The sequence below is a fragment of the Marmota flaviventris genome, chromosome 17 (genome assembly GCF_047511675.1).
Source record: "Marmota flaviventris isolate mMarFla1 chromosome 17, mMarFla1.hap1, whole genome shotgun sequence".
NCBI lineage: Eukaryota > Metazoa > Chordata > Mammalia > Rodentia > Sciuridae > Marmota > Marmota flaviventris.
The window spans coordinates 5,248,711-5,272,021 of NC_092514.1; the positions used below are offsets into that span (position 1 = coordinate 5,248,711).

General features: G+C 38.5%; 1 protein-coding gene and 1 non-coding gene across 2 annotated transcripts in view; one reads left to right on the forward strand and one right to left on the reverse strand.

The window, feature by feature from the left end:
* Positions 1-23,311, reverse strand: part of LOC139702478 (transport and Golgi organization protein 1 homolog) — a 66,842-nt gene that overhangs the window by 35,256 nt on the left and 8,275 nt on the right. The window contains exons 2-5 of the mRNA XM_071603805.1: positions 17,099-17,232; positions 14,117-14,203; positions 11,331-12,279; positions 7,703-7,854 (exon numbers count right to left, since the gene is read on the reverse strand). Coding sequence (XP_071459906.1) covers positions 7,703-7,854; positions 11,331-12,279; positions 14,117-14,203; positions 17,099-17,232 — 1,322 coding nt within the window. The remainder of the gene's footprint in view (positions 1-7,702; positions 7,855-11,330; positions 12,280-14,116; positions 14,204-17,098; positions 17,233-23,311) is intronic.
* Positions 4,561-4,668, forward strand: LOC139702564 (U6 spliceosomal RNA). Its single transcript, XR_011705181.1, has one exon. It is a non-coding gene; the product is annotated as a U6 spliceosomal RNA (small nuclear RNA).

The window sequence follows — 23,311 nt, forward strand, 5'->3', positions numbered from 1 at the left end:
TTATTCTGGCATTAATCCCATCCACTGTATTTATCATATATTTTCAACTCTAGAAGTCTGATTCTTAAAAATATATCTTCTTTATCTCTATTTACCTTTTAACACACGAAATATCGTAGTAATAACTTTTAATGCCATTACCTCATTCTAACATCTCTGCCAGTTCTCAGTTGGCTTTGATTGGATGATTCTTCTCCTCATCATTGTGGATTGTATTTTTCTTGTTTCTTTTCATGCCTGGTAAGCTTTGACTGGATGCCATACATTACGAATTACTATTCTTAATATTTTGTATACAGTTAAGTTACTGGTAACAATTTGATTCTCTTGGGTCTGAATATTTGTTAGGTATGATATAAATTGTAATAGTCAGTCTGAGGTAACACCCTTCTGATTATTCTACCCAACTTCCTTAGATAGTTTCTTCCAGGTGCTTTTCTGGTCCCTGTGTTAGGACCTGTTCCTTCTAATCACTTAAGATTGTTTCTCTGACTTGCTAAGCAGTTTCATCACACTTATGTGCTGATCAGTACCCTGCTGAACACTCAGAGAGCCTTTCACAGATTTCCAGAATTGTCTCTCAATGTAGCAACCTTCTTTTGGTACTCCACCCTGTGAATTCTAGTCACTTTGGTTTTCCTGGAATTTCAGCACCATCTCTCAATTCATGGTATCCTCTGGTTCTGCCTGACTTCCCCTTCTTTGTCATGGCTTGGGAATCTCTTAACATAGTAAAAGCTGGGACAACTAAAGAGATCATAGCATTTGTTCCTTATGTTTCCAGAATTATTCTTTGTTGCTTGATCTTCAATGTTGCTTGATCTTCAAATTTTATCTGTTTGTGGGTTTTTTTTTTTCATATTTATTTTAGTTGTTTCAGTTGGGAAGGTGAAGCCAGTACCTATATAAAGCTATCATAGCTAGATGTAAAAATCATTTGCTTTCCTTTTTCTTTTTATGGTGCTGGGGATTGAACACATGGCCTCATGTATGGTAGGCAAGTGCTCTACCACTGAGCTACATATCCCTTTTCTCATTTGCTTATTTTTTAATAGCAGAATACATAATGAAATAAATTTTAAAAGTTAACTATAAAAGAGAGTAACAACATCAGGATAGACAGAACTGGGACAACAGCTAGAGTTCTTTCAAAATCAGGCAGGAGAATCACAAGTTCAAAGCTAGCCTCAGCAACTTGGCAAGTCCCTACGCAACTCAGTGAGAACTATCTCTAAATAAAAAATAAAGAGGCTAGGTATGTTGCTCAGTGGATAGGAGCCCTGGGTTCAATCACCAGTACCAAAAAACAGAAACAACTTATTTTTACAAATTAACTTTGGCTCTTCTAAATATTTAAATAATTGTAAAATAAACAAAAAAATCTTAAAAAGTAACACCTAAATATTGAAAGCAAAAATGAAACAACCTGTTATATCAAGTTGGTGACAAACCACAGAAATGAATTATTTCAAACACGTCTTAGTGGGATATAGCTTAAAGACAAGAGAATTTCATTTCATTTCAGGAATACATTCCTGAAAGTATTTTAAATAACATAAATATAGTCGTGTGTTGCTTAATGATGGGAATAAATTCTGAGAAACACATCTTAGGCAATTTCAGTGTGCAAACATCATTGAGTATACTTATACAAACCTAGAAAATATAGCCATTTCCACATGTAGGTATTCATATATGGTGGTATATCATTGCTTTGGGGATAAAGACCTATAAGACATTATTATACTGAATACTGTAGACAATTGTAACATTGTAAATGTTTATATATCTAAACATATCAAAACACAGAAAAGATACTAAAAATACTAGGTGACAAGAGTTTTTTAGCTCCATTATTATGCACTAATGACCAAAATGTCATTAAGTGGCACAAGACTGTAAACAATTATATTGATGTCATTTAAAACTGGAATTCCAACATCAGAGAAAGAAAACACAAATCTAAGATAGATGAAGTGAAGTAAAATCTCTCTAGCATCCTGAATTTTCATGGGAATTATCTAAATGACATGATGAAAAATCCCCACATATTTCTGAGCTTTGTTCACTAAAAAGGCCTACAAATGACAGTCAATTTGAGCAATAAGCAATCCTAGTACTTGGAATGTAGCCTCTAAATATCATTTCCTATTGAAAGGAACCAAAGTTCTTTTAGAGAAATAATTCCTTCAAGGTCTGGACAGGAAATGTTTAAGATGAACTTGGAACATCTCATACTTCAAAAGCAAGGGAAATAGGCAACAATGACCACTAGATGGTGGCAAAGGGTCCCAGGAGCCAAGATAAAGAGGCTTCTACAAGGCAAAAGGGGGAGAAATGGAGCATCAGGTAAGAACAATTACTATTCCTAATTGAATTAAACACACCAAATATTTTTAAATGCATGACATCATATTGACTCTTAAATAAAAGTTAAAAAGATTTCAAGCCCCTTTGGGTATCATTTGATAATGCTAGAAGAATATCTTACTATTCTGAAAAGTGTTTAAATGAAGAAAAGGAATCAAATGTTTATCTCCTGCCTTAACTATACAAACCAAATATCTGTGTAAAGAATAATCAATCATAGCCAGGCGCCGTGGCACACACTTGTAAGCCCAGTAGCTCGGGAGGCTGAGGAGGGAGGATAGCAAGTTCAAAGTCAGCCTCAGCAAAAGCGAATTGCTAAGCAACTCAGTGAGACCCTGTATATAAATAAAATACAAAATAGGGCTGGGGATATGGCTCACTAGCCAAGTGCTCCTGAGTTTAATCCCCAGTACCAAAAAAAAAAAAAAAGAAAGAATAATCAATCATAAATTTTTATTTGTGTAGGCATCCCAACCTTTAAATGAAGAAAGAAAAATCCCAGCAACTCAGACCACTGCTATTTTGCAACCTGTAATATATTAGCAAATCTCACCAACGTCACTGTTGACTAGTAGTCAACATCAAAGGAGAGGACATGCAGATGTCAATGCAATATTTCCTATTAAGTTTTCATAAGAAACAGAATTGAACCTAAACCTGACTACCAATTTCCAAGAAATATAAAGCAACAGAGAGAGGCTGAGGTTGTCAGCTCAGCACTTGCCTAGAATGCATGGAGCCTGAGGTTCAATCCCCACCACCACCACCAAAAAAAAAAAAAAAAAAAGCAATAGAGAAAACAGGTTAAATTGTTGTACCAGGGGGATGTCATTTATTCACCAAAACTACAATATATCCTAGAAGTCCCACAAACATATTTTTTTTCAATTATTGCAAAAAGTTACAACAAAAGGAGAAATCAATAGATAGTAACTTATATGAGACTTGTTCTCCCACTGAAAGCAACCAGAAAGTTGGAATATATATATATATATATATATATGGAGCACTTGATCACTGAGCTACATCCCCAGTCTCAGCCCCATTTTGTATTTTATTTAGAGACAGGGTCTCACTGAGTTACTTAGCACCTCACTTTTGCTAAGGCTGGCTTTGAACTCGTGATCCTCCTGTCTCAGCCTCCCGAGCCACTAGGATTAAGGCATGTGCCACCATGCCCAGTCAAAATATATTTTTAAAGAGCTATTTTTCAGATAGAAAGCCACAAGGGATATGCAACTGTCACCCCTAAGAGCAGGAGAACAAATAGGTGAGCATTCTACCTGGAGGCACCCTCTAGACCTCAGTTTGGGAAGGGGAACCCAAATGGGGCATAACAGTCTCACTGAGGAGAGACCAGAGTTCCAGGAGATTAAGCAGCCAAAAATATGTAGAGAAAACTACCAGAAAGATGGGAGACACAAGAAAAAGAGTTCCAGAAATCTGCATGGAGGTGGTCTTCAGTTTGGGGCTACATTCTAAGCAGTACCTGCGAGGGCCAAGAACAACTATAAGCTAACCAATCCCACAGTTGGCACTGAGCTGGGAGAAGTCTGGATTCCAGCTAGCCAGAGAGAGCTGACATACAAAAACAGTATGGTCAACAAGCTCATGAAGAACTATTTGATCCAGGCATGATGGCACATGTCTGTAATCCCAGCAACTCAGAAGGCTGAGGCAGGAGGATCCCAAGTTTGAGGCTGGCAACTTATCAAGGGCCTAAGCAAGTTAGTGAGACCCTATCTCAAAAGAAAAAAAAAGTTCACTCAATATCATTAATTGTCAGGAAATAAACTCACAAAGACATACCCACTAGAATGGCCCAAGTGCTAGTGAAGATGAAGTCAAGTGGAAGTCTCCTAAATTGCTGGTGGAAGTATAAAATGATTGTGGTCATTTTTTAGCATGGCTTGACAGTATCACATAAGATAAAAACATACATTAAACGTAGGAGGCAATTGCACTTCTAGATATGAGTCCACTTATAGTGGCATATATATGAAATAGTACTGTAGGAAAAATGAATCTATAGTTTTAAAAAAAAAAGTTATCAGTGGTTGCCTGGAACAGGTGGTGAAGGAACTCACTGGGAAGGATCCCAAGGAAACCCCTTTTCTAGTGAAAAAACGGCTCTATATCTTGATTATGGTAGTTTTTACATGGGTATCTACATATGTTAAAACTCAGAGTGTGCTTGCTTTGGCAGCACATATACTAAAATTGGGACAATACAGAAAAAAATTAGCATGGTCCCTGAGCAAGGATGACACCCACATTTGTGAATCATTCCATAGTTTTGTGGAACCAACTCTTCAACAGATGAATGGATAAAGAAACTGTGGTACATATACAAAATGGAATATTGCTTATAGCATTAAAAGAGAAAAAAATTATGGCATCTGCGGGTGAATGGGAATATCAGGCTAAGGGAAGTAAGCCAATCCCAAAAACCAAAAGCTGTATGTTCTCTCTGAAAGTGGATGCTGACCCATAAAGGGGGTGAGGTGTGTGGCAAAGAATGGAGGTACTTTGATTGGGCAAAGGGGAGGTAGGACAGGCGAGGGGGCATAGGGATAGGAAAGATGGTGGAATGAGATGAACCTCATTACCCGAGGTACATGTAGGACTACACATGTGTTGTGTACAACTAGGAAAAGTTTTGTTCCATTTATGTACAATGAATCGAAATGCATTCTGCTATCATGTATAACCAATTAGAACAAATTTAAAAAAAAAACTCACTGATATTGGCTATCAAGGAATTACTGTTAAGTTGGGTGATGGCCCGTGGGTTCATTATACTATTCTTTATGCTTTTCTTTAAAGCTTTTCTAATTAAATTTATTTTTTTAATTAGTACATAGAAATAAACATTATAATTATTGAAGTAGGTAACATGACATTTTGATGCATGTATACACTATGTAATGTTTAAATCAGGTTAAACATATCTACCTCCTCAAACATCATTTCTCTATGGTAAAACTTTCACAATCTTTTCTTCTAGTATTCTGAAATGTACAGTATGTTATGGTTACCTATAGTCCCCTACTATTCTCTCTGCTCTTATTTGAAAGTTTCCGTGATAAAAATACTAAAAATAATTTTTAAATTAAGATATAACTTCAAATATTTAAAGGATTTCTATGTAGAAAAGAATTCAATTTTATAGAGGAAATCATGTGGAGGAAAATTTGGAGTCAATACAAGGATGAACTAGACAACAGAAGAACATATAGCCTTGTAAGAGAGTGACTCATGCTAGGAAATACTGGTGTACAGGCCTCATAACTACTCATCAGGGCCACAGTAAAGAAAACGACAGCAATGAGTGAGAAACTAGACTAACAGCCTTCCAAGGTTTCTTCTAACACTAAGATTCTACTAAGATTCCATTGATCAATGAATCTGATTGGTGCACATATCCCAAACACATCAGAACCTATTACTCTCCAGTCCTATCAGATATCATACTACTTGTTTAAGATTTTACATTGACTTGTTCATAATTTTTGCATATATTTGTTAAGTCCTTTTTCTTAAGGCTTTCAAAAATCACAATCATGCCTTACACCTGTTAGACTCTTTTAGTCCTCGCACAATGTCCTATACATACTGGGCCATCAAAATGCCTTTTTGAAGGCTCCTTTCAAATCAGTCTCGTAACATTGTGCCTCTTCTTTGCCACTCACGTCTATGTCTTACCTATCACCGTACAATCACTGACCATACCTGCACCACATTCGTGTCCCCCGACCTAGACCTAGAGGAGGGCTCTGTGCATACCTAAAAATATGAATAAAGAAATCCTTCCCATATCGTGAGGCTGTAAACTTTCCAAGTGATGTTGATTCATTCTGATAATCAAATTATGACTGTGGAAGACTGCTTTAATCACTGGAAATATCATTATTCTAACTGCCTGGTTTGTACATACCCCTTACCCAGGTGGCTGCCACCACCATGAACAAACATGGAGCCAACTGAAAAATGATTTGTTTCTCCCCACCACATCTTTTCCACCCTGGTGGTCTTTCCTCCCCAGGTATTCATTGTCTTTATACCACCTCTGACTGCCTACATGAGAATTAGGGGGTGCGTGGGGGTAAAACGCTACAAAATGCCAGACACCTCACCAGACACTTTACCTTGTCAAATCATTTAATTCTTATGATTGGAGTAAGCATTATCTACATTTTTCAGATGGGGAATCTGATATTCAAAAGTTTAGTTATTTGCCCAAACTTCTAAATGATAACCTTGGGATTTGAAACCAGATCTACCTGGCTTCAAAATCTATACATTTTACAAGGAAAACAACAACATCATCTTTCTTACACAAGCCTTGAAATAACACAACCTATAGGAAACAACTTCAGTTGAGAAGGATTACTGTCACAATGGCCCTAGGACCATCTTATCCTCCAATCTCTAAAAGCTTTCTCATTCCTATAATTAAACTCTAAAAGTCCAATATCAACAAATACCATGAGGGGGAGGTAAGTCCTAAAATGCTTAGATAAGCTTCTAGACATATTAAATGTCTTGTTTGGATCATGATTTTCTTTAGAAAGATCAGCCTTAAGTGACTCTTTCTAAGAAACAGATATAACCTAATTCCTTTCATTCTTAAAACTTTCTAAGGATCCCCACTATTAATGGTCTAATGCTACTTTGGCTCATGACTTCCTTTAAGATTTGCTGGCCTCTCCAACAGACCATCCCCCTCCAACTTTACACTTTACAATACCAACTATTCACATTCTCCTGGCCTCCCCAAATACCCTTTTCTTCATGTTTCCATTTCTCTGAACACATTTCTTCTGACTGCCAGCTTCCCCCACCGTCCTCCACCCCAGCCTGTCTAATCAACAACAAACCACATGTCAGACTCCTGTTTGCCCTTTGCCTGTGCTTCAAACACATCTCAACTACTTTCTGACCTTATTGATCACCCTTCCAACCAGAATAAATGCATTTATGGACAATAATGTTCTACCATCAAATAAATACCTCTCTTTCTGCCATTATCTTACTGTGTTTCAAGTGAATGCTGTTATCTCCCTGCCAGAATGAAAGGTTCTGAGGGGAAGAACCAAGTTTTTACAGGTGTACAAATGTCCAGCCTTGGTAGACAGCAAATCTTCCTCATATGCTAAACTAAGTAGCCATTAAGCCACACCCCTATGGCTTTTGTTTCAGGAGCTATCTACTCAAAGGGTCAGGAGTCATTTTCATAAAGACATTTTAAGTTCTTCACTTCATGACCAGAAGCCACTTAAAAACTAATAAATAATCAACATTCTAATTGAAGAAACTATATCAAACTTACCGTCTTAGAGAAATAAGGCAAGAATGAATATAACAAGAAAAGTATGTTGTCCAAAAGGGTGGCATCTGCTGGCTCTTCCACCTTTATCTCTAGATGGTCTTCTGTATCAGCAGCATCAACAGAAGTATCTTCTGTTATAAGTAGCTCTAAAACTGAAAGGGGGAATGGCTGTTTTATTTTATGCTATAGAATAAGAATTGTCTCTCTTCAGTTTCAATATTCACCGAGTGTTTCACTAAATATATGAGTCACAGTGCCTGGAATATGTGGCTCTCCTAAAGACAATTAACACAGAGAAGAAAACTTCAAAATCCTAATTAGAGCTGTCAGACCCTTCAATTATAAAATGAACAATCTCCAGTCTATTCTCCAATACTTCCATGACCATACAACTGCTATCAGAACAATATTTACTCAAGGAAAATTTTTAAAACCAGAGATATATAGACAGGGTCACATTCAACAAACATGGATTTAGTGCTGGTGAAACTTTGTGTTAAAAATTTTAGGAAAGCTGAAAGAGAGGGAGTCTTGGTTTGCAGATTTGCAGGTGGAATGAGCCAAGGCTTAACACAGCATCTGGCACCTGGCAGAGATACTCAACAACTATTTATTGAACGGACAGATGACAGCTATTTAAAAAGAACACAGTAATACCAAGAGAGACTAAAGGGAATTGGGTACAGACCTGCATTGAGGCTCTGTGAATGAAGTAGAATTCCAGTCAGACCTGAGAGCTTGTAGGGGTGGAATTTCAGTATGAGTTACATGAGCCTGGGGTACGTTTGATTAAACAGCTAGGAGTCCAACATGCAGTTATTAAGAAGTTGGACCAGTTGGGCTGGGGATGTGGCTCAAGCGGTAGGGCGCTCGTCTGGCGTGCGTGTGGCCAGGGTTCAATCCTCAGCACCACATACAAAAAAAAAAAAAAGATGTTGTGTCCGCCGATAACTAAAAAATAAATATTAAAATTCTCTCTCTCTCTCTCTCTCTCTCTCTCTCTCTCTCTCTCTCTCTCCCCCCTCCCTCCCTCCCTCCCTCTAAAAAAAGATGTTGGACCAGTAGTTGCCTCTAAGGTCTTTCTCAACCCTGAGATTCCATTCACTACTATTTTTTTAAGCTTTTGCCTAATTTTTTAAAATTTCTTTTTAGTTTTTGATGGACCTTTGTTTTATTTATTTGTTGGACCTTTATTTTATTTATTTGTATGCAGTGCTGAGAATCAAACCCAGTGCCTCACATGTTAGACAAGCGCTCTACCACTGAGCTACAACCCCAGGCCCTCCATTCACTATTGGTCTATGAATTTGACTGCTGGTGAAGTCTGCCCCATTGGCTCAGCATCTCAGCACCTGAGACACATTAAATGACATTTGGGAAGATTTTACCCATAAAGGTCATTGACATCATTTTGTGGTGGAACCTAAAAGGCCAGGGAAATAATTCATTCTTAATTTTGTAAGCCAAGTTTTCCCTAATCTTGAAAGTTTTGGAGCATGAAAATAACAAATCTTAATGGTGCATGATTCATTTTCAGAACCTTATGGAGTTAAAGACAGTTCAGAAGTCAGTAGTGTTCATATATGGATGCAATGTCTTCTGGAAAATGGGAGAACTGATATGTTATTCCTTCTCAAATTAACTGAATCCCCCCTGCTATGAGTTCTCCTACACTCTGTTTGTGCAGATGGGGCGGGGGGGTGGGGGTCAGATCAGTGCTGCCAAGCCCTGCACTGGTGCAGGATAATGCTATAGCTATGCTTACAGACCAGAACCTTTAAAAACACAAAATACAGTAATTATGGCTTCATAGCACCATACTGGATGGATAAAATGAAACATTTAATCATCATCTAATTTACTGATAAAATGAGAGTGAGCAACACAAAAGTAGAATGCTGTTGATGCCATTATTGGGGATTTTTTTGAAAAATTGTTTCTCATCTCCCACTGGCTGCCAATCTTACTGGAGTGAGATGGTATCTTAGGGTGGTTTTGATTTGCATTTCTCTGACTGCTAGAGATGGTGAGCAATTTTTCATGTACTTGTTGATTGATTGTATGTCCTCCTCTGAGAAGTGTCTGTTCAGGTCCTTGGCCCATTTGTTGATTGGGTTATTTGTTATCTTATTGTCCAATTTTTTGAGTTCTTTGTATACTCTGGATATTAGGGCTCTATCTGAAGTGTGAGGAGTAAAGATTTGTTCCCAGGATGTAGGCTCCCTATTACCTCTCTTATTGTTTCTTTTGCTGAGAAAAAACTTTTTAGTTTGAGTAAGTCCCATTTGTTGATTCTAGTTATTAACTTTTGTGCTATGGGTGTCCTATTATGATAGAGGCTTCAATAACTTACCTTCCCTTGGCAAACCAACATACACCCACATGAATAAATGTGCAGAAGAGAATTCTGGTCCAGATCAAAAATGTGAAATGTCTATTCTGCTCAGAAATAACAGGAACTCTTTCATCTACAAGTGTGCTGGTCTCACTGAGCCAGTATAGACAAGGGAATTCCGTAAGTCTAGCTTGCTAATGTGCCTTTCAAATATATTCAAAGTAACCTAGGAGCCAAATGGTGAACCTGTCTCCTTCCTGAGCTCAGGACATAGACCAATAGGATCCAGAGCAAAGATTATCTCTTTACAGCTTCATACTCTACCCTGAACATTCACTTGTACTTTGCATTCTTATCCAATATATATCTGCTTTGATTAAATGTACAACTGTTTTCTTCCCCCAATTATCAGGTAAAATTAGCACTCTTGGGAAGTAAATTTTCCAATGGCTTTATGTCCTTCTGGAATTCTTATCATATACTCTCAGTTGAAATATTTCATTTTGAAAAACAATGGATAGAGATGATCAAATATGAAACCAGGAAAGAGAAAGCTTTTATCAGGATATTGGCTCATTGTCAGTTTGACAAATATTTAATTGAAAGACAGTTCTATGTGTCAAGCACTACATTACAAGGCTTGTCATCCTGGTTCCATCCTTGATTAATATGAATGCAAGGACCTTAGAACCCCAAGAGACTGGAAATAGCATGGTATCCACAAAAGATGAATGCTGGGGAGGGGAATTCAGGCAAGCTATCCATTAAAAGTTATTCTAGGGCTAGGGTTGAGTGATAGAGCACTTGCCTAGTGCAGGTGAGGCACTGGGTTCGATCCTCAGCACCACATAAAAAGAGATTAAATTCTAAAAAAATAAAAAAAAAAAAAAGTTATGCTAGTCACTCCACACCCACATGATCTAGTACAGGTATTTTATGATTAAGAAATTATGTTTAATAAAGCCCTTTTATAATTTTAACATAAAATCTGTACTGTTAACAGGTCTACTTTTGTGCATTAGTTTCTCATTTATATCTTTCTCTTTAGCTTTTTATAAAATTTCTTTTTGAACATGCTAACCAATCCCAACTGTCCTAAAGGAAAAAAAGAATAAGCAATGTCCTTTCATGCTCTAGCCCAAAAGAATGAATAAAGGAACATATGGGGCCCCTGAGTCAGCCTCCTTTCTTCTTTAGGCACATGGAAACTGAACAGAACTTTACAATAATACACGAAAACACCTGGATGGAACAACTCCTTTTCTCCAGCTCAAGCCGAAGGCAGGTATTTACCTTTAGCTTTAGCCCAGATTTCCTCTAGAGGATTCGCTGTTATCAATGGAGCAGTCTCCTCCACTGTGGAGTGCTTGTACCTCACAAAATAGATCAAGTCTTGGATATCATCAAGCACTGCAGCCTCTTCAAATATGTTACTTTCCTTTATTCCTATGTCTCTATTATCATTCACACGATTATCAAGCATTTGCTCTGCTACGCTCAAAATGTGTGACTCAACCTTATCTTCTTCATTTGAATTCTGCTCTTCACCTATTAAATATTTCTCCACTCCAAACTCCACTGGGAATTTCATGTCTTCTTCATTTATAAAGGTTGGTAACAGGAGCTCCCCAAAGCTTTCCTCATTCTCCTCTTCTTCCTTATCAAATGCATAACAATCAGCATCCAATTCCTCATCATCAAAATCATCTTCTAATGAAGTCACCATTCTGGACGTCTCATCATCAGACACAAGTGTATCAGCAGTAGAGCCAAATTTGGTTTTCAAGTCTAATGTCATTTCTTTTTTCAAAAGTTTATAAGCATCAGTCTTCTCCTGTTCGTTTGAGACCTGAGAACTGTTGCTGGTTTTGTTGTTTTCACTTTCTGGCACTTTCAAGTTATCTGGTAGTATTTCTTCAAAAGGTTCAAATGAAGTTTGTTCACCCTGAGCATTATCTGTTTGACTATACGAATGAGGATGGTTCTTCTGAGCCAAAAATTGTTCCTCAAGATCCATAGTGTTTTCTGAGAATGCACTTTCAATTTGCTCTGAGTTTGCTACTACTGGTTTAGGTTCAGGTTCAACGTCCTGGGAGACTTCAGGAAATTGTTCCACTTTTTCTATAGCTTTCTCAGAATCTTCATTTGCAGAATCATACAATTTCAAAAATCCTAGAAGTTCTTCTACATTATAATTATCAAAATCATCTCTTCCACCATCAAAACGGACAAAATCTGTCTCCTGTAAGGAAAAGAAAAACATTAGTGTGTCAATAACAAAGAGTCACAAAAGCAAACTCATCCACGCTCCCAAATACAGGATTGGTTCTAAAGAATCTTTGGGGTCAACCAGATTACCCTCCTCCAACCCCCATTGGCTCACTCCATCTATGGCTGAGTAAATCTGTCTTTTTCTAGACTACAGTGTTAGAAAGTCTATTATTTCTTTCTTTCTTTCTCTCTCTCTCTCTTTCTTTCTTTCACATGGGTCATATTCTTTAAAAAGCATAATGAGTAAAAATGGTGACAATTTGGTCTCCAACTGCCTGACTCTTGGGTCTCTCTCAATTTGCTCTGAGCATAAGTAGGGAAAGGCAAGGTATCACTTATAGGATCCTCCAGCTCTTAATATCTACACCTATGTTTCAGAAATTTAACTCTTAATCATTTGCTCAGGAAAAGCTGGAAGATCCTGCAGCACTGAGAAAGATGAATCAGTTTTAAAGTATCTTACTGAGATACAAGTACATTTGGTGGAATAAAGAATGATATTAAGGATATTATTACCACAAGAACAAACTGAAAACAAGATTCAACAAGGTATACACCTTCCTCTTCATCAGGGTTTCACAGTCACTAAGATCTCTCTCAGGACTATCTATATATTTATCTAGTCTTCCTTCTTGCCACTAGTAAGCAAATTGATATAAAAGGAGCCATAGTATGAATGGAAATTAAAAAAAAATTCCATCTCCTAATTAAATCTTCATAATATTCTGCGGGGGTTCCGGGGGTGGGGGAGGCAGTTCAATGTAGGAGGGATGAGTGATTTCCTCTCCCCATCACATGCATTTCTAAGCCATGAGGGATGCATGTAATGGGAAATATAATGAGAAGGCAGAGTTCAAAACAAATGAGTTCTCTGTAATCAGTGAACTGCTGTCACAGCTTAAATCCCAAGAACTCTCTTTACCAACAATGAAGTCCAACAAGCAACAGAAGTGATTTTATGGCCCGAGATTATGAAGAAATTTTAGGAACAACAGCAACAAACAGGATGACTTTATCCATTCAGCCCATCTAATCTAAGAACTGTCCTAGCCTAGCAGCTTGCATATTCTACAGCCACGACAAAGAGCTGCCCAAAGATGTTTCAATGTTGGTGGGCATCAATTACTATACAATTTAAAACTTTAGAATATAATCAGCTGAAGTGAGAATTCTAGAACACGAAATCCTTTCAGTCACAAAATCAATTTAAGTCAGAGCACCATACAGGAATGCTGTATAAAGGAAGCAGTTGGGGCCTTAAAAGATCTGAGACTGAACATCACCTGAAACGCTCAGGTCCCCTTTTCCAAATCTATAACATGACTATGATCCCATATATGACTAAGAATAAGAAAACCTTTGTAAGTACATAGTTCTAGCCTAGTATAAAAGTTAGAGTTTATTAATTTAACCTAAATATACTTAAAATGTCTAATAACTATCCAATGAGTTTTGCCTGTAAAATGAAATTATTTACCTCTTAAATTTAATAGCCAAGTACAAATATATTAAATTATTTTTCACATATAAAACAGAAGAGAAAAGCCCCATAGTTGAGTAAACAGCCTTCTACAAGAATATCTGTTTCAACATATTAGACAACTTTCAGATTATAATATAATCACCCTTGAATGCCTTTCAAACTTTTTTTTTTACAGGTAGTCTGATTTCAAATGAAAATCTGATACACAAATGTTAGATTGCCCCCCAAACACATTATAAAACTTTCAGAAGCAGTTAACTGAATATAGCTGGTGGATTTATAAGCCAGTTTACAATTGAGAACAAAAAAGAAATCCATAACTTACATCTGTTGGAATTTGTAGCTCTTCTTCAGTATATTCACGAACTACCTTGATGAAATCTTTTGGAAAGTATCCAAAAATATGGCCAACCTATAGTGCAAAAGAGACAAATATCAAATAAATTCTGTACAAGGAATATAAATAAGAGATTTCTCAGAAGTGGCAGGAAATATACACATAATAGATAGGTATATGGTATAACCAAGAAAGAAAGTTGCTATAACAATTACACTGAGATTATTATTCCAAATAAAAATTAAGTACAGAACTGTTAAAACAACATTTCCAACCACTGAAGTTTTCTTTTTTACATTTAGCTTAATTCTCAACACAGAGCACATAAAGTTAAGACTTCTGAAGTAAATAAAAGATCTGCATAGGAGATTACTGTATATTATATGGTTAAAACTATGTAAATCAAAGCTGGTTATAAATGCAATTCCAAATAACCTCTAGCAAGAATTTACCTGTACATTTTGTAGCATTGCTCATAAACCAATATTTATGTCTTTCTTAACCAATACACAGCAGTCATGAAAATTAATAAGTAAAAACAATACAAAATCTCTAAAATGTATTACCACTATAGCAAATGTATTGATAGTATATGCTTTCCTAGCTTTTTCCAAATCTACTTTTACAAGTACTTGGGGAGAAAATAAAATTACAATATAATGCATACGAAACCACATATCAAGCTTCAGTTTCACCGAAAATAAATCCTCTGCAGAAAAGAACGCCATTTATTTTCAGCACCAACAGCTAAATTATATGAAGTTACATAAAGTGTACAAAAGGTATATAAAGTTCCCCTTGAGAAAGACACTCTTATTACTAACTACTGACTAAAAGGAACAGAAGATTCTTGCCAATAATTAAAGGAAACTGATAGGCAAATCAAATGCCCAAAAAAGAAAATTAAAAAAGGCATCTTATCACTACCTCTAAAATATCCCCATTCATGAATGTTCTTGTTATATCTAGAAACCATCTGAGAGCCAGTATTAGTGGTAGAATACTGCCATGAAGATTAGATAAGACAGAGCAATTAAAAGCTTCATCACTGCAGATAAAGTCTGAGACTCTAGAAAACCAACAACATTGCAGAATGAAAACTAAAAACTCGAAAGGAGAAATCATTTTGAAAACTAAATAAAGAGTTTTTAATTTCCTAAGTATAACACTCATGACATGAGAGGCGAGTCTGAGGGGAAATACAATTTTCCCTTCTGTTGAAAATTCTATTAAGGTTAAATTTGGAAAAGGGAAAGAAACCAGAGATGTATGGAGAAAGGAAACACATTTATCTCTTCTTAATCTGTGTCAATTGAGACCATAGATTATATAAAGCTCCATAATTACACACTGGGTGGTATCCCATTTCTTGTGATATGAAAAAGAAATGATGCAGAATCATGGAAGCTCATGACTGGAAATAATTTTTATATCTAATTTTGCTTCCATACATCATCCCTGCCAAGGTGCTGTTGATTTGATTTGTGGGTGGGGAGCAAAGAACTGCCACAAGAGAACAAATTCTGCATAAGCTACTATCAGAACAAATGTACTTAAGTGCCACTGCCCTGAAAGGAAATATTCAAAAGGAAGATGGATTAGACAGGAGTCCTTTTCTAACTGAGTTTTTTACTTTATAGGGAGCTAACATAAAACACAACCTGACTGAAGGCAAAGAAGACAAATGAATGCCACAGGAGCAATGCAAACAAAGTGCCACCCAAATACTCATCAGTCGGCAAAGATCCTTTCTGGTCAGGTGCTGAAAGCAGGGCTCCTCAGGAAGACAAGATGAGTGCTGCCACCCAGAATGGCAAGAGTCCTAGGGATGAACATAGTTAACAGGCTACAATGTGACAGAAGAAAATGTAAATCAAGCCATTTATCCAAAAGCTCAAAGAAGGGGAGAAAGATGACTACTATATGAAAAATGCCACTTAGGTACATGGAAAAACAGTTCCAAGTTTAAAGATTACCAATCCTATTTGGTATACTTGAAAGAAACAATAGATGGTTCTTTATATGGAGTACTGCAACTGGGACTCTGTCTAAATATAAAGTTTGTACCTAGAGCCACCATGTTTCAAGATCATTCCCTAAGAATCAGAAATGGCAACAAAATGAAACTAGTTTTCCCATAGGGATTACTCTTATTTTCTGCTGTGTGGTGTTTTATTTAGGGTGAGAACTTTCAGGGATGCAACCCGGAATGTCTCTAAACTGGAACATTCCTACAGTCATCAAAGACCCTTGCTACTATTTTAAGTAAACAATCCACATATCACATTTTTTTAAATGAAAAGGACAATACTCATAAGTCTCTCAATGAGGTCACTCCTAGTGAATCTCCCCATTTAAAATATCAAAGAATGATATAAACAATGTCATGTCTTTCATCAGAAGATCCATACAACTGGCTGGAAGTAGAACCCCTGGGGGAACCTTCAGGCATAGAATATAGGAAAAGCAGGAAATGGATGGCCCAGAAGTTGCAAAAAAGAAAAAAAAGGGGAGAAAAAAAAAGCACATAATGAACATAATACTCTGCTTTTTTAGAGTAAAAACAGCACAAATGATTAGGTAAAATACACAAAAAATCAACTTTAAATATGCATGCCTGAGTTACTATCTCAGACTTAATTTACAGGATTAACTCTAATGTCCATGAATCCTTCCCTTTTGAAGCAGTAAAACTAAAAATTGTCAGGTTTTCACCATGACAACCTTTATGATGTGTAGAGCCTTCTGGAACTTGATGTGAGGGATAGCAACCACAACCAGTTCAGTTCTGTTTCAGAAAGTCTCCTGACTTTCTATGCTGTGCCAGGTCCAAGGCGTGTTAGGAGCACAGGGCCTGGCAGAGAGGTCAGGTTAACTCTACAAAGACCCCAAGAAATCAGTCATTTAAATCTACACTGCTGAAAAACCCATCAAAAGTAAGAATATAACACCTGTCAAACTTTTACTTACGCTTCTGGCCCAACATTCTGGTGATACCTCTGCAAGTTTATAGTAGACATATACAGGGTCACCTTTTTTAAAATTCACAAAAAGACAATCTGGGCCTCTGAAATCTTCAAGAGCTTCACCTCGATACATTAACACTGTATATGAACATTTAAAAAAAGAAAAACAAACATTAGGATTTGATTTTTCACAGTCCATACTGACTCATCAGGAAATATGAATCCCACTATGAACAAAAATCAAGTTTTTCCAGTACTCTCTGGAATCACTTTTAATTCACCTGCTCAAAGTATCTAAAATCCTTAGAGATTTTATTGCTATAAAATACAATATTCCCTGCAATTAGACAAGGGAAAAGGAAGCTTCTCTATTTTTCTCTGTGCTGAGAAATAAAAACCAAAGTGGCTACCACCAACCATGGCTGGTTTCAGTGAAACTCTTGGTTCTTGCAGGCCTCAATTTTTTTCTGTTTCATAATCATAAAAAGCTTCATTTTGCAAATATGTAAATCCAAGTGTAGACACGGACAGGCTTAAGTATGGCTTCATGCAGAGGTAATAGGGAAGAGGGAAGAATATCCAGGAACCCCCAAGGGGTTAATTAACTTGAACTAACCACTAAAAGACATTACCTTTAAGTGGCTGCAAGTGCTACCATGCAGCCGTAAACACTGTAAATTTCATTTGCAGCAGAGTTGCTGTCTCTGTGTTCAGGATCTGGGTAAATTACCAGGAAATGTATTTTCTCTGAGCAAATATTGTTGACTATATTCAACATTGTTTCAAAACATTCTCATTCGTATTTTTTTTAATAAACAAAATCAAAAGTGGGTATCCTATCTGACAAGGAACAAGTTTAACCATGAGAAAAGGTCAGGCAATACCTTCATGCTTAAAATGCAGGACTAGAATCACAATTGATCTAGAAACTGGTAGAAGCAACATTTTTCTTTTGGTTGACCAAATACACAGTTTCTGATTTAAGATGAAATGGACAATAGATGTATGTAAAAATCACAAAGAATAAATGGAAATAACACTTTTTCTAAAAGCCAATTAGCAGTAAAATACACAAGAATGTGTGTTTTATAAAAATATATGTCTGAGGAACAAACACAGATTTGGAGAGGGTAACTTGTTTTTTTTTTTTGAAGCTAAAATAGGACTATTTTCAGAACTGTCAGCATCCTAATTCATATATAATTAAGAGGCCAAGTTGAAGGTGAGAGACACTTTAAGGTGGGGAATTCTCATCACAAGTGGAAATGGCAATGTTTCTCTTGTTCCCCCTTAGGTCATAGAGGATTTACAAATCAGTAATATATTAGGTGACAACATAATGCATACTATGGAGCACCTATTTAGTTCTTTTTTTTTTTTTTTTTTTTTTTGGAGCACTTATTTGGAAGGCACACAAAAGGACACCTGACATCCACACCTCACTACTTCCTACAACACAACACAGACCCACCTGTTGTGTTTGGTCACATCTGTTTGGACATAGGCCATTTCTCAAGTTATGTTACCCCACTGAACCTTACCAACACCATGTCTTAGTACTGAGGAAGCATCAGTGATGATATTGTCCAGGTAGCCCATGTAGGATAGCGCTCGATAGCAAAGAATAGCAAACATTTTACCATGCTGGAAGCCTGATTTTGTTCACCCAAAACTGAAAGGAAATATCATGGCAGCTGCTTTGCTTTTCTGAGTGTTTATTTACTCCAGCCTTAGGGTTACCTCTAGGAACTGCTTAACATATATTGGAGACATCTTATTTCTTTATTGGAGTGGAACAAACAATTCAAATTATAAAATTTGTTTTTGGTAACACCAATTTAGGCATAAAGAGCTCAATGGTAAACTTCTTGGCCTTTTTAGCATGAATATTTTAAAATATGTACTGCTTACAATTTATGGACAACAGGGTCATCAAGTTACAAGGTTACTAGAAACCAAGCGGGAGGCCATAAGAAGTATTCTGGGCCAGTAAATATACAGAGGAAAGAGGTTCCAACAACACTAGCGACTGAGTCTAAAACTGAATTGGCTTATAAAAATCTTGGAGTATTTATTATTGTTATTGCAACAAACCTCTTCATCTGAATCTGAATGGCTACATCCTCCCCACCGCCCACCTCCAATCCAGGACTGGGAAGCAATTCTGTCCGCTTCCTGTGCACAGAAGAGGCTGCAGTTCCCAGGTGGCTGGTGCAGATCCTTGGCCTCTTTCAAAAGCAAAAGATTATTGGCCCACCTGCTACCCTACCTCAAATATGAAGGGAGGTTTCTATGCACAGAAATGACAGGACTGAAGCAGAGTCAGGGCCGAGACCTCGGAACACATTGCGTGCCTGGACTCGGTGCTCTTCCCAAGCCTAAACTCTAGTCCCTGTTAAAAGGCAAAACCAGCCCAATCCCCAGTGCAGCAAAAGGACGAAGGGGCCAGTGAGCCTTTCCCAAGGAGCCCCACCATCAACCTGCCGCTGGGATTAGGGCCACCGAGCCCTGGAGAGCATCTGCCCTGATACCTCACTGGCCCAGGTCCCTGTGGCGGGGGCAGAAAAGCGCTCTGATACAGCGTGGGGAGCCCCCGGGCACGCGGCACGCAACCCCATCACCCACTGAGATCCTAGGCGAATCCTGGAAGGGAATAAACTGAGAGCTGTCCCTGGGGAATCGTGTTTCCCAACCCCCACCTCACTCAGTAGAGAAAAATAAAACGCTGGCAACAAGTGGGAGTCGAGTGGCCGGGGCGCCGGCAGAGCCGGAGGGGACACACGCAGGGTCCCGAGGCTCTGTCACTCCTGCGCCCCACCCGTCTTCCAGCGACCCCCTAGCCCAGCCCGCGGGGCTGGGGACCACAGGATTGGAGCCCCATGCAGCCCCGAAGAGCCACCGCGGAGACCCCGGGCTGCCCGCCCGCCTGTGCACTCACTGCTGCATTGGTCGTCTGCACAGAGTTTGTGCTTCGAGAAGCGCCGGCCGGTGCTCGGGTCCGGTTGGCCCGGCACTCGCCAGGTCGGACAGAGCACGAACAGCCAGAAGAGCAGCCCCGGCGCCTCAGCCATGTTGTGGTCACCTCGGGGAGCTGGTGACGCTCCCCGAGGTGAGGGTGGGCCTCAGGGGGCGGGTGGGTAGCGAGGCGCGGAGGGGTGGCGCCTGGGAAGGCTTAAGCCTTTCCCAGGTGACTCGTCAGCAGGGATATCTGGGGGTCGATGCACAGACTCTACTGGAGAACGCAGGGAGCCAGAGCTCCGTCCTTCTCTAGTGGAGACCTTCTCCTCAACTGAAGACCTTCTCCTCCAGTCGTTGCCGGGGCAACTAGGACTCTCTTTCTCCTCCAATCACCTGCCTTTGCTTCTGTGACCTCACAAGCGACCCTCTGCATGATTCCAGTCATCACCCACCCATCCCCCCCCACTCCGCCAACCAGTCCTTTCTGGCTTTCCTCAACGTCTCATTTCTGGTCCATCCTGAACTAGCCTACTCCACTTCACCATCACTCCCATCCCCCATTCCTGGTTGGGTACCTCCTTTTCTGAACTACCAAATCCCACTCATGACTTGTCACAGCTAGTCTATGGTTCCAGGCTCCCTCCCCTTCAAACTCCTAGAGGTTCCTTGAAGCCCCACCCCAAGATCCCTCTGATTAGGAAAGGGGAAGGTGAATGGAACTGTGAGTGAGGGTGTAAACTGGAGACAATGAATGGCCTGCTTTTTTTTAAGGCGGGGACAGGTGAGGGCAGAGAGATGGACAGTAGTCTTGGGGCTAAGATCTTGAGATTCTTATCTTTATCCAGAAGGGAAGAAATCATTTAATTCAACAGCATATTTTTAACTTTCATTTTGTGCTACCATTCATGCCAGACGCTGGACAAAGCCCTAGCATGGTGTGGGAGTGGATGAAAATCAAAAGACAAGATATCTGGTCCTGGTCCGAAAAAGTCCACAACTTAGTGGGAACCAACTGACAAAACCGATTGTCAGAGAAGAAAGCTAGTAGCTAACATTTCTTGAACGCTTTATGTCCAGTTGTTATTCTGAAGGTTTTATACATATCAATTCATTTGATCTTCATAACAATAGTACCTTACAGTAGTAGTAGGTCCTATTCCAATCCTTATTTTAGAGTAAATTGAGGCAGTCACACATCCAGTGAGTAACGGAGCTAAGTTTCAAACCCAAGGAGTAGACTCCTTTTCATCACAACCTATCAACTAACAAGCAAATGTTGTACTTTCTGACAAGAGGAGCAAAATCTGATTTAAATCATAATATAGCTGAATTACTGATATGTACAGTTAAGGGGGGGGAAGGCACAAGCTAGCCAGCCCAAGAAAGAGTGTCTGCAATGCTCCCATCCTTGGTGGAGCCATTCTCATTTGTCTGTGACCAAGGGCTTGTTACTATAGTCTCTGCTAAAGTTATTCATCAACCTCCAACAATGAACCCATCAGTTGTTTCCCCAAATTAACTCAATCTTTAAAACTCAGAGAAAAGAATGTAGTCCACCATGTTCATAATGTTAAATAAAGAAAACGTTGGAAAAAAGGTGTGCACAAACATTTGTCTACAGGGGCCATGAGAGGTCCCCTTTGGTCCAGTGTACTTCTGCGCTTTCTGGAGAACCAGTGGATCATAGAAACTGTCTGAGTCATTCTTCATTTCTTTTCTACCATGTATTTATTATGTTATAAAATGTATCTAGTAGGCATCTCTAATAACATGTTGAAAACTGAATTCATTTTTCTCTCAAAATCTGCTCCTTTCAGTCTTCCCTATCTCAGAAATAAGAACGACAATTTAATTCCCATTACCCAGGTGCTCAAAGCCCAAAACTTACAAACCATCTTTGATCTCTTTTCTCTCACATTCCAACTCCAGTCCATTCGACAATATTATGTCTTTATTTTTATAATTTTATTGAGATATAGTTGACCTACAATAAATTGCACATGTTTAAGGTGTACAATTTGATAAGTTTTGACATGAATATACCCATGAGACTATCACCAAAATCAAGAGTCTTTCATCTTCTTTGTAATCCCTCCCCTCTCCTTTTCTGTCTCCAAACATCTCCTGTCATTATAGATTGTTTTGCATTTTCTAGAATTTGATATAAATTATACAGCATTTTATTTATTTATTTTTCTGACTTCCTTCTTTCCAAATAAGCATTTGAAACATGCCCAGAATCTGACCACTCCTCTGCATCTGCTAAGCCAATATACAGGCCAAACCCACATCATAAGTCACCTGAATGATTCCCATAGCCTTCTTCTGTCCTTGCTTCTGCCCTCATTTTCCCCAATATCTATTGTCCTGATGGCAACTAGAGTGATATTTTTAAATATAAATTTGATTGTGTCTCTCTGCTGAAAATCTTCCTATAGCTTCCCATTTCCAAATAAAAGGCAATGACTTTAGCCAGGCCTGGTCGTACTCATCTGTAATCCCAGCAGCTCAGGAGGCTCTCAGGAGGATCCTGAGTTCAAAGCCAGCCTCAGAAATGTAGCGAGTCCCTAAGCAACTCAGTGAGACCCTATCTCTAAATAAAATATTTTAAAAAAACACAGTGCCCCTGGGGGTTCAATCTCTGGTATCAGGAAAAAAAAAAAAAGGAAAAAAAGCCATGACTTTATTATGGACTGCCCTGCCTTATTATGGACTGCTCTTATTCAATGTGACTCCCCTCATCCTTTTCTCCCCATTTCCTAACATTCTTCAATTGCTCTGTTAGTTCCATTTAAATACACCAAGCCCACCCCTGCGCTTCAGAGCATTTACACTTGCAACTTTGCCTCAACCTTAACTCCCCAAATCATCTGACTAGCTAACTACCCCCTCACTTTATCATGTCTCTGTAACAGTGGCATTTCATGTGATAAAGGCCTTCCCTGGCCACCCTACACAAAATAGAGCCTCTTGCCATGACTATCAAGCCCATCACCTTGCCTTTCTTTCTCTTCAGACTTGCCTTACCACTTTAGACTTCTCTTACTACTTGCCTTACATTTTTTATCTACTCGACTGCTCCAACCCAACCTCAAACACAATTTCCAACACGAGCAGGAAATTAGTTGTTTTGTTCACTACTGTTACATCAGTGACTAGGGAAATGCCTAGAATGTATGAGAGAGTTAACAAATGATTTGTTGGATAAACTCATGGTTCCAATGATATTATAAATATACTACACTATTAACCTAAACAC